Raw genomic sequence first — 11,670 nt, 5'->3', positions numbered from 1 at the left:
AAAAACAGAGCAAATTCAATAAAAGTTCCATTGATTCTTCCTATACTATTCGTGCTACTATTTTACTTTCTTAAAAAAACAGAACAGGGACATGGGAAAAAGTCTACAGCTTCCCTCCATTACAAGTAGGTTAAAGCAAATAATAGGACATTATCTTGTCTGAATATAACACATTCAATTATGAGAAGCAGCAGCTTTGAAGTATTATCTTAGCTAATTGCATAATTGCTATTGTAGCCATTACAAACTGTAACGACAAAACAGTGCAAATTAGTGACTTGCACCAAGCAGACAAGATTCAGGTAGATTTCTCAGCCAGTTCAGAATAATTAATAAAGTTTATCTGTAGTCCCAAATGACAAGAAATAGCATTATTCTTAAGCATGAGCATCCAGAATTTTGCTCAAACAGTATCTTGATATAACATTACAATATTATCATTTTAAGTTACCTCAATGCATGCTACTGTAAAACCCTAGGATTTTATTATTTACAGTATATCCTCTCAATCACAGCCTCAAAAAGTCCTGTAATGAAATAACCACAGAATTATGTGTTAGGCAGATAAAGGTATACATGGAAAAGAAGAAATCACAAGACTACTGTTATACAGACAGTACAGTTTTATTATGTTCTTTCACCAATTGTAGCAAAAACATTTAACAACTGAATGAATAATCAAGGGAACTTAATTGTCAACAGGAATTTCAGAATTATGTTCTAAATTTTAGACCAGGAAGGCTTGACAGGGAGAAAACAAACCATATACACACTGTAATAATAGTCTCTATTATGAAGATTTAATGCCTTCTTTAAAAGCACTGAGATTATTGAGGCACCTTACTGCAGGTTATGTATCATCTCCTCTTTGGCAATGAGATGTGTGGTTTTGTTAACTAGGGCCATTAGTGAGTTGAGCTTGTGAGACCAGTCATTGAGTATATTGTTTGGGTCCTTAGGCCTCTGAAAATTGATAATTCCTGCCAGCCTGTCTACTTTAGCAAAGATGGTCTTATTAACTACTAGGTTAGACAGGAACTCCTCCGATTCCTGTAAAGACAAACAGCACTAAGTCAAGAAAATAGCATTTTTATCTATAAAACATCAGAATTCCTCCCAAACAGCATTAAAGCACAGGGAACAAGATTTACTTTATACTTAACAGAAATACAGCTGTAGTAATATTGTACTTAAAAAAAACGCACAATACTTTAACATTGCACATGTTGGCACTGCAAGGTACTAGCACGATCTATTAAAAAACTTTTTTTTTTTTTTCATTTGACCTATATCTGGTCATGTTTCATGAAATTAAAAATTTAATATACTACACCAACAGACTTTTACACTTTGGAGTACTTGGCTCCACAGATATCGGAACAAGCCATCTGACAAGCAAGGCATAGGAAAGTCCATGTAAATTACTGACCACTGTCAAAGAAGGTTTATTCCAAATTTGTGGAAAAGAGCAGATTTAATTAAAAGACAGTAGGGTAAAGCTTTTCATTTGCACTCGAAATACCAATATGCCACAATGTATGAATCTGTTTGGAAAGCTCTTGAAAACACAAAGGGGGATGACAGGAAGACTACTCCACCCCATGTTCCTCAAGTACAACCGTCTATAAACAGGGACATTTAAAAGGTGAGAAACCCTGTATCTTCGGTCAGTTTTAATCACCCATTGACAAGAACTTTTTAACACTGAAACACAAGACAAGAAGCTCCAGCATTTCAATGAGACCTTGAATATAAATGAGTTTTTAAGAGCAGCTTTTTGCCTTATGAGCACATGCATCATGAAATTGAGTTCTGCCCTGGATTAAAACACAGTTTTCTAACTCCCATAAAGGCATGAAAATACATGCAGGTCTTCATATTGACTATATTCAGATTCAGACAAATATTCAGATTAATACTATTACTCCCAACAGACTTTTACACTACTTCCTATAAAAAGAACCCAGTGAACTAAAGTTCCGTTAATGCTCCCTGTCTATCACTATAGCACACTTCGTTTTTCCTGTAAGAGCTGAAAAGCACTGGTAACACAAACAGGGGAATTAGACTAAGGATGAAGCCAGGAGAGCTGCAAGGATACTACAAAGACAGATATACAGAGATACAACGATAGATACTATATCCGTGAACATTCATAAACACACAAGTGTAAACTCTGAGCATTTTGTACCAAGCAGTGTATTTCTACAATGCTATGTCTTTCTGCATCGTCTGTAAAACAATGCAATTATGATCTATAGCATCACTTACAGAGCTTTCTAAGCTAAAAAGAGAACTCAAATTCAAAGAGAACATTACTCTGCTGAATACTTACATTTTTGCCACAAACACATGCACACATATACTTCCACACCTTTTATGAAAGAAGGCTAAGCAAAGCAGCACTTACATCAACGGACAGATCCAAGAGCTGTGCCATTCTCTTCATTGTAATTCTGGTGTAATATTTAGCCATTATTCTAATATTCTGGAATAAAAGGGTTCAGAGTAGAAGGTTATGTGCAAAAAATAATTGAAGCAGGCTGCAAAAATATAAAAGTCAATGTTAAAAGCAGATTAGGAGCTGTAGTGCTCTAACGGCAGTCTAGCATAAGGTACGTGAGGGAGTTGTGAACAAACGGTTCTTTTGCTTGTAAAAGGTATAAAAGTTTCTACATGACAAATTTTTAAGTAATGAAATCAACTAATTATGAATTTGAAACAAAGCAAGACTTTCAAGTGTCTGCTCTATTGAAATGTGAATGGTAAATCTCACAATTTGAGTGCCATATGCTCTCTTCTTCTGGCAACTGTGCCAAATACCTATCTACAATAAAGATATATGAGCAAATAAAATGTTGAAAATATAACAAAATGGAAAAGGCAACTTATCTGCTGCTTTACTACATACTTTTTTTGTTTCTCTTTGTAACTAAAATATGGCAAGCAAAAAGCACTTTTAATTGAGGCACTGAATACATAACTAATGCTTAAAGACAGCCATACTTACATGTTCCACAACTCTATTCTTTAAATCTTTCCATCTCTTTTCACCTTCCTCTGTACAGCCAAAAACATCTGTTGCAGGACTGTCAAGGGATCCTTCTCTCAATTCTTTCCCGTATTCTTCAACTAGGGCAGTCCATCGCATCAATTCCATGGTGGTAAATAGTTTTAGGAGGTCTCTAAATGGTTTAGTAAAGTTGATTTACAATCCTGTATTAATAAGGCTCATTTCATACTTAAAGATCAAAGAAATAATTTTAAATGTTTTAATTTTATTACCATTAATATTCATTGTTCTTCATGAATATACTCTGTAATACTTCATGCTATCAGGGGGCAGCTCAGGTCAGACTGTGTTTCTAACAAAGATCTTTCTCTTACAGAGAGACATTTATTTTAATATAGAACTTGCACAATCATGAAAATTTTGCAGTATTTTTCATACAGCATTAAATACAGAGATGGTTACAGCAGACTCAGCATAAACAGATTTCACTTGCACAGCTAGTTTGAGAGAGACTTTTTTTTTTTTAACCTAAGAATTGTTTATTAGAAAGAATACTTACTTATACTTCGGGATTTCTTCTAGCTTTTTGTCACTACTAATTCTGTGCACCAAATCAGATTGCTCATTGTCGTAAGGTGAAAGAATAACATAAAGAACAACGCTCTTCAGTGCCTGTTTAAGAGAAAAGAGTATCGTTTTTTCCCATAATTAAACAATTAAACACGCTGCCCACAGAGCTTAGAACTTAACATATAAAAGGCTTAAGCCCAGCATATTAAGAAGTTAAGGTGAAATTGATGTCATCTTGCAGAAATGAACCCTCATTCACAGTGAAAGATTTAAATTGATTCAGGTTAACTAAAATTCTAGTATTTAAAGTAAATACATGAAAAAAATATTTTCAAATATGTAACATTTGTACTGCATACACAACAGTATCACTTAGACCACACTTGCACAGCTGTTCCTAATTTCTGCACTTTTATAAAACAGACATCTCAAGATTTCAAAGACAATATAATGAAGATGTTAGTTATAAATATTCATTTGAAATCAACTTTATTATATCTGTTTTCAACTAACCAATTTGTTAATATAGCCATTAAAAAAAACTAAGAACACCAGACTGATGAGCTATTTAATCTGCTGTAAATTGATCTGGTAATAAAATGGGTATTTGCAACATGAAAATACAGACATTTTGTATGCAACGTTTTTTTACCTGCTGCCACTTTTCACTTTCAGCCTGGATACATGGAGTATCGTAAATGGCTCTGTAGTGCTTACAGATGGAGAGGTAGGAGCCTTCATGTTGATCCAGCTGGATCATTAAGTTGTAGTATTTCAACTTTAGTTTCTGAAACAGTATCAAACAGTAAAATTAATACAGCTCCATGAATCATGTAAATGAAATCCAACTGGATACCAGAAAATGGAGGGATTCAAATACACTTGGACCTGAAGAGAGGCATGTCAGATTAAAACTGGGATGGGGGCGGGGGAGAGAAATCCTCCAATGACTTACTTCTGTGTTTTCTTCTTGAAAAAATTTTGTATTAATTTTTTTGCTGATAATTTGAGTCCGAATATAGTCTTTTACAGCTAGACAGAGTCTCATCTGCTCCAAGATAAATTCTACACGTTCTTTCTTTTCCATTGAACCATAGGTTTCCACCTAAAATGAAAATGTAACTATTTAACACCATCAAAGTCAAATCAAGTGAAGTCTTAAGTGTGCAAGAAGAGTGGGAGGTTGTTTGGGGGGGAAAACAAAAGAAAACAAAATAGAACAAAACAGAAAAAACAGCCATTCCAGAGCAAGTGAAAATGGAGAAAAGGTTATTCAATTTGAAATTATAGCCCCCACTTACACCGGAAGAATCCACTAAACTCAGTGCACTACCTAGAGAATTGAAATCTGTTTTCCAAATGGGAAATATTCTATGTAACCTAACTATGAGACTAACAAAAGCAGTTAAAACTGAATTACACTGTCACTAATAACAGTTAATCTCATTCCGGGCATTTCTGCAGACGTACCTGATTAAGTTTCTAAACAATAATCTAAGAGCAGACAGAATTAATTTTTATTGCCAATGCAATTTTGAGTTACATGGCATGTTACCTGCAGTTCTTGCAGAATAGAGGCAGCCTCTTTCACTTCACCATTCTGTTCTTTTATTGTTGCAAGTGTCTTTGTCAGGCGAGCACGTTCAATTTCCACATATATCTGAAACCAGAAGTAGTAGTTTAAACATTGGAATTTTCTAAAGAAGAGCGCAAACTCTAAGACCACAACCCCACTAAGACATACATTTGATGTTTTCATACAACCAATTAATTCCTTGTGTATCCATACGCTATACTGATACTATTCACAACATACACAGATAAAATATGATGGCTGGTTGACACACTGGAAGTATTTGGATCAAATTAATCCAAAAAATAATGTCTAAATTCATCTACCATTCTTTAAGCAAACATAAAAGGATGTGCACTGTGAATGAAGTATTAGATATTTTGTCTGCTAAAATATATTGAAACAGATATGAAGTTAAGACGTTAATGTGTACCAAGTACTACCATTTGCATTATTTCACTCACTCCTAACCATCCATAAATCAACAATACTTGATTAGTAACAATTTAGACTAACTTTGAACAGGCAAAAGCAGTAACATTAATACAAATTTGCCTTAATCCAGAATTGTTTATTTTCTTAAACTAAAAGGAATATTATGTAAATAATTAACTTGGTATAATGCTTTGCTATCACCTTCTGGCTACCGTAACTGTACGTAACACTTTGCTAAGCCCAGGAGAAATTAAACTAAACCTGCCCATTTCTCTAACAAATTCAAATACATAACATTTTAAAAAGTGAAAAATAAATGGCATTAGAACTCTGAAATTTATTCATTATATTAATAATACATCCAAATATCTACATCATGGAAATATGACCAGTGTTTCAGCAAATTATTTAAATACAAAATCTTGAAAATATTTGCAGTCTTTTAGGAAGAAATACACTACTTGACTTCTCAGGTTCATTTAAAAATACACTTTTGCTCTTATTTGAACAAGACTAAAAAATAGCGTTAAGAAGCTATGCTTTTAAAGAAGGTGAACATTTTTATTCTACCTTTTAGACATTCAGTCTTAAAACAAAATCTTACTTTTCCTTCTGTAACCATACGCAACGTGTCAATTAGGCGCAGTTTGACTGGCAAGTCTGTGATGTCTTCAACGTAAGTGCAGCACTGCTGGACCATTTTAGCAACTGCCTAGTACAATAACAGGAAAGAAAAACATACTGTGTTTTTAGATTTCTCAAATGTATTCAAACTATAACACTCGGACATAAGTACTACATAGTTTCATATCAAACTAAAGAGACTCATCTCAACAAAAAGCATGCAAGATACATCTAATCACTTTGATTCATAAAAACGTGTAAAATGATGCTAGCAACTAATGCTAGAACTCAAATGCGATGCTGTTCTGTCATTTCTTTCTTCTCAGTTTTTCCAATGATATTCAAAATAATCCATCCCATGCAGTTCTCTCTTGAAAACCAGTACTCCTCTTCTGCGAAATCCACACGACTCTCACATGGACTGACAAGACTTACCTGTTTGCCCTAAGACCTGCATAGCTAAAGGGAAGGCACATCTTCTCTGCAGTTCTCAGACAGAACTGAATTCCAGAGTATGACAAGTTCAAAAGCAAGCATGTAAAGCATACACCTTATTTGATCACAATAAATTGCAATAACTGTTTAACGTACACCTCATGTGAACAAGAAAAATTAGGAGTATGTCTACAATACGGACTGTAGAAGACTATAAAGATGAGCTACCATCTAAAAGTACTGGTATGCACTGAAAGCAGAAAAGTCACAGCTGTGTTGCCAAGAATAGCGAGCTGGACCACACGGAGCTTGGGCACAAGGTGAAGACAGACTAATTCCAGACATCAGTTTCATTATTGGCTTTCATTACGCCTACCAAAAAATGTCAACAAAAGCTAATTACAATATATTCAGGCAGGTGCTACAAAGTCAGGAAAGTCCCTACACACAAGAGGGAATCAGATACGTAATACAGCTCCAAATATAATTTTATTTTTTGTTTCAAAGGATTAAATTCACCTGTTTTAACTGACTTCTTCTCTTTGATAGAAGAATAATATTTTCATTAAGAGCATCCCAGTCTTTAGCTTCGTAACACATTTTCACTATAGCAACTAAGATACGGGATGTGGAGACCATGTCAGATGCCTGTAACAAACAAACAGCATATTAGTGATGGGATAAACAACCTGCAGACCTCTATCACTTGCACTTCTATTATACAAAGGCGGAAAAAAAAAATCATTATATCTAGCCTCATTGATTTTCTTTTTAAACAAAAGAACAACAAAAGAGAAAGACTGATAGTCCAGTTCCCTTCACGACTTTAATGCAGTGGAACAAGGGGGTGTGTAGGACAACCAGCATAAACACTGCACACCATATGCTACTTACCGTTCGTGTTTGTTTTTCCAGGGAGAGAAGGTTCTCAATTACTTCTTGCAATCTTCCTTCCTAATGTGATAGGCAAAGAATTATCACCATAAGTGAAGAATACAACTCAGTTTCAATTGAGAGTAGCTCTAATTCTCATGTAAGTAAAAATCTTAAAAAAGAAACATACGTAGCACTAACTTTAAATATATGGTTCTACACACAGATTAAACTGGAAAGGTACTAGTTCCATTTTTGCCCAATACATGCTATAAATTGTCTGTCTTGAGCGAGAAACCTAGCAAGTTTCAGACAGGTTTGGTTAGCTCACATTCACTGAGCTAGATGGAAGACTGATTTCTTTCCTAGCCAAAACAAAGCTTTGAGTGAGAACAGATAGCAAATTACATACCTTGGCCAAAAAATTGTTTTACTATTACTTTCATCCACCTTCATCATATCTTAGTTACAGCATATTATAGAAAGCATAAACTACATGCTTTACAGTCTAAGCATGGAATTATAATAGTCCTGCTTTTTGGGGTTTGAGAACTATATTTGCCTTTGTTTAGAGGAGTTAGAGATACCACAATGTACTTTTAGTCCTAAGTTGTAATTCCTAACAAATATCTTGTAAAAAATGTTAATATGGGAGAATATGCAACAGCCCACGGGGCTGCAAAAAAAGTTAGAAACTAGAAAATTAATAACAAAAAAGAGAAAATGAAACTTGTTTCTAAAACATACCCACCCTACTGAAATCTTTTAAACTATATACAATGGTTTGTCAAGGATGTGCTCTTACTGCCACAAAATTTACATGTTATGCAGCAATGAAACACGGTCGTAGTGTCCATACCTACGCAGAGCTGTGCCCGTGGGATAAAACACCTGTCCTTCTCTCCATACAACACAGTATTAAGATAGTGTAAGATACAATTTACTTATGTTAAGGCTACTGCCTTCAGAATCCTACTGAATGCTATATAGTACAACATGTCTATCACGAGACACACGAATCGAGCAGAGCATTTGCAGCATGTAAAGAATCAGATGCCATCCTACTGGGAAAGAACGTAACAGCAAATCCAATCTGTCTGTTCTGAGGTCTGAGATGCATAAGAATCTCTACGCTACAGCGTAGAGTCCATAAAAGATACCTTAAGATACACCATATGCATCACTACCTCTACGGTCCCATCAGCAAGACATTCTGTGGTCATCTATGGCTGGCTGCACATTCGTGTTTGCTCAGCAGACGCCAGGCACCCTATCAGCCTGCCATGGCTCTGGCCCTCCGTGCCAGTCTTTTGGGGCAGGTACATAACCCACTCAGAAGGACGCAGCGCGCTGCCTGTCTAACCTGACACAGGATCAATTACACGAAGGCAGCTTTGGCGCACAGCAGTCCTAGGATGAACAAGCACCTACCCTCCGCGCAGAAAGCGGCAGCAGGGGAAAGCCACGTCTCTTCTGGTGGATTCGGGCCTTCGTATCCCCTTACCCGCGAGGCTGCACCCTGACATCTCCTCTCGTCCCCCTCACCGCCCCTCCTGCCCCCCATCCTTCTGCCCACCGTTCCATACACTGCCAATGAAATGGCAGAGCAGTCCCTACTTCTCCCCTTCCCCAACACGGCACGGGAGGGCCCGAGCCCCGGACCCCTCAGCACCGGATCGGGTGACAAGAGGCGGCTGCACGTCGCGCCGCACGTCCCCCCGCCACCGGGCCGCCTCCCCGAGCGCGGCCTACCGCGCCCCACGCCATGACTCAGCCCATCCGCAGCGCCGGGCTTTCCCCCCCCCACCCTCACCTGCGCCAGCCGCTCGCACTCAGGCAGCCGCTGGTCCACCGTCGCGCTGTAATCCACCTCCATTTTCACGATACGGCCATCGGCCCGCTCCGCGCCGCCCTCCGCCATCTCCCCGGCTCCGCTCCGCGTCCCCCCTCGAACACACACCGGAAGCAGCCCGGCCCTGCGCGCAGGCACGGCCGGGGCAGCCCCGCGCAAGGCCCCCGCACTGCGCCAAGCAGGCGCTGGCAGAGCCACCTCCGGCCGCCTCAGGACCCGGGGCGGGCGGGGGTGAGGGGATGGCTCCCTTCCGCGCCTCTCGGAGCGCCGCCGTCCGCGGCTCTCGGCCTGCGGGCAGCCCCGCAGGCTGCTCCCGCCGCCGCTGCTAAGCCCCGGCCTGGCTCGCTCGGAGCCGTGCCCCGGGCTGAGGGGACCCCCGGCACCCAGGAAGGGGGAGGGTGGTGCCAGATGTGGGGTGGTGACTTCCCCATGGAGTCCAGTCGCGGCCCTCGGCTTGCCCTGCGGTCTCCTGCCTCAGCAGGGGCGTGGGTGTTGGGCACAGTTGCCACAGCCACGGTGTGGCTCGTAGCTTGTGCGTTAAGAGCTGGAGCCCTCGGTATGGCCATAGGGTAGGGGGTGGCGAGTCAGGAGGGTTGTGTTTTCTGCTGTTTCCCCACATCTTGAGAGGACCGTGCCACGTTGACATGGCAGGCTGCACCATGGTATGGCCTCAGTGGAGGATCTGGGGTGCAGTAGCTGGTGGCTGCACCGTGGTGATTTCAATGCATCTCACGTTGCAGCCTTGAGTCATTTAATCATCTTGCATTGCTGGAGAGTGGGGAAAAGGTACGAGACACTGGTTTTTAAGAGTGCAAGGATCCTGATTTTAGAGAGTGTTGCACCATCAACGTGTTTGATAAGTCGTCGTGAGATGGTGGTGCGGCACTTGCGGTGGTAGATTGCCATCATCTCCCCTTCTAAAACAGAATTTCATATGCTACAGAAGTCTCATTCACTGGAGAGATTCAGAGAAACTTGCTCATGTTTGCAAGCAAACATCTCCGAAGGAAATAACGATCTGTGAATGCCCTGTATCTTTGGATGTTATTTAAGACTCCCAGAAAAAATGAGTTACCATGAAATTACATTTTGTGTTGTGTTACTTTATGACTATACTGCATACATAATAACACGTTAATGTGTCAAAGGGGTATTTGAGAGAACTGTTTTAAATCTACTACACTGGTGTAAATTCAGAGTAATTCAATTAAGTGAATTCAGAACTGTAAGACTGTATTTTGCAATTGTGTCTGATACATGCTTTCCAATTAGCACAGCGCATACCATGGACTTTGAGTCACTTTCTGTTTGAACTCAAACTTGATTTAAAAAGTCAAGTAACAGAATTTATCCATTATCCTTAATCATTTTTTAGTAATTAATTGACCTAAGTATTGAAAATACATGCATGTATCACAGAGAGTGTATGAGTTGTTCTTTCCTAACTCTGGCCATTTACAAATTTTTACAGAGCTTTAGCTATTTATTTTTACAGAGCTTTAGCTATTTATTTTGAATTGTAAAATCTCATTCTTTTAGGTTGTTGTAATATTAGTATAATTTCATAGTCAATGGATAGGGAGTGATGGCTTTCAGGCAAGTTAAAAGTCAGATACTAATCTAATTGAACATGTTCCTATGCACAGTAACTTTGGTTCAGACAGTGAGCGAAAGAGGAAGAAAATTAATGCATACTGCAACCGTTATCTTCCTTTACCTGCATAGGTATGCTGGGAGACAAGGAGGCAGCTTTTGCCTCCAATGTAGACTTCCTGAATAGCTCAGCAAAACCTAAATTCTTATTCAAAAGTCCTTAGTAAAATACCTGAAGACTTTTACTGTCTCTTATTATGAGGCGACATTTTGCTGGCACAAGTCCATCTGGAGTTAACATTCAGCGTGATTTAACATTCAGGGTTTTTTTCTCACAGGTCAAAAATGAAAGATGAGTGAAGAATGTCTTATTTTTACACCTGATCATAGAGAGCGTGTTGCAGAGTAATAGTTTCTGACAATTCACAGAAAACAAAGAACCAAAATCGAGGCAGGCATGCTTGGCAGAAACTTCCTGGCTAGCTGGAGCTAGAAGTTTTCTCTCTCAGCACGTCCCCTAGAAAGCATTTGGTGAGCGTGCCTTGTTGAGAGTCCCGGACAGCAGTCGTAGTAGGGAGTTGCAAAGGGTATTGCTATGATCATCCTTTTTTTTCCCCCATGTGTATGTGCAGACAGCGCAAGACTGAGCTGTGCCTGTGGCAAGAAGTATGGGGTGACTGAAGGGTGTTTTGCTGCAGGTCT

General features: G+C 39.1%; 1 protein-coding gene across 1 annotated transcript; it reads right to left on the bottom strand.

Moving 5' to 3' along the window:
• Positions 1 to 608: 608 nt before the first annotated feature.
• On the bottom strand, positions 609 to 9,594 carry PSMD12 (proteasome 26S subunit, non-ATPase 12). The gene is made up of 11 exons (XM_075518766.1): positions 9,337 to 9,594; positions 7,545 to 7,604; positions 7,170 to 7,298; positions 6,196 to 6,303; positions 5,139 to 5,243; positions 4,539 to 4,688; positions 4,236 to 4,370; positions 3,573 to 3,685; positions 3,011 to 3,185; positions 2,411 to 2,488; positions 609 to 1,050 (listed from the first exon to the last, which is right to left on the bottom strand). The coding sequence occupies exons 1-11, from the start codon at positions 9,442 to 9,444 to the stop codon at positions 841 to 843; spliced, it is 1,371 nt and encodes a 456-aa protein (XP_075374881.1). The 5' UTR covers positions 9,445 to 9,594; the 3' UTR covers positions 609 to 840.
• Between the last annotated feature and the right edge of the window lie 2,076 nt (positions 9,595 to 11,670).

This window comes from Mycteria americana, chromosome 16, assembly GCF_035582795.1.
Source record: "Mycteria americana isolate JAX WOST 10 ecotype Jacksonville Zoo and Gardens chromosome 16, USCA_MyAme_1.0, whole genome shotgun sequence".
Taxonomy (NCBI): domain Eukaryota; kingdom Metazoa; phylum Chordata; class Aves; order Ciconiiformes; family Ciconiidae; genus Mycteria; species Mycteria americana.
The sequence above is the reverse complement of the archived record's forward strand: the minus strand, read 5'-3'. Positions and strand labels throughout refer to the sequence as shown.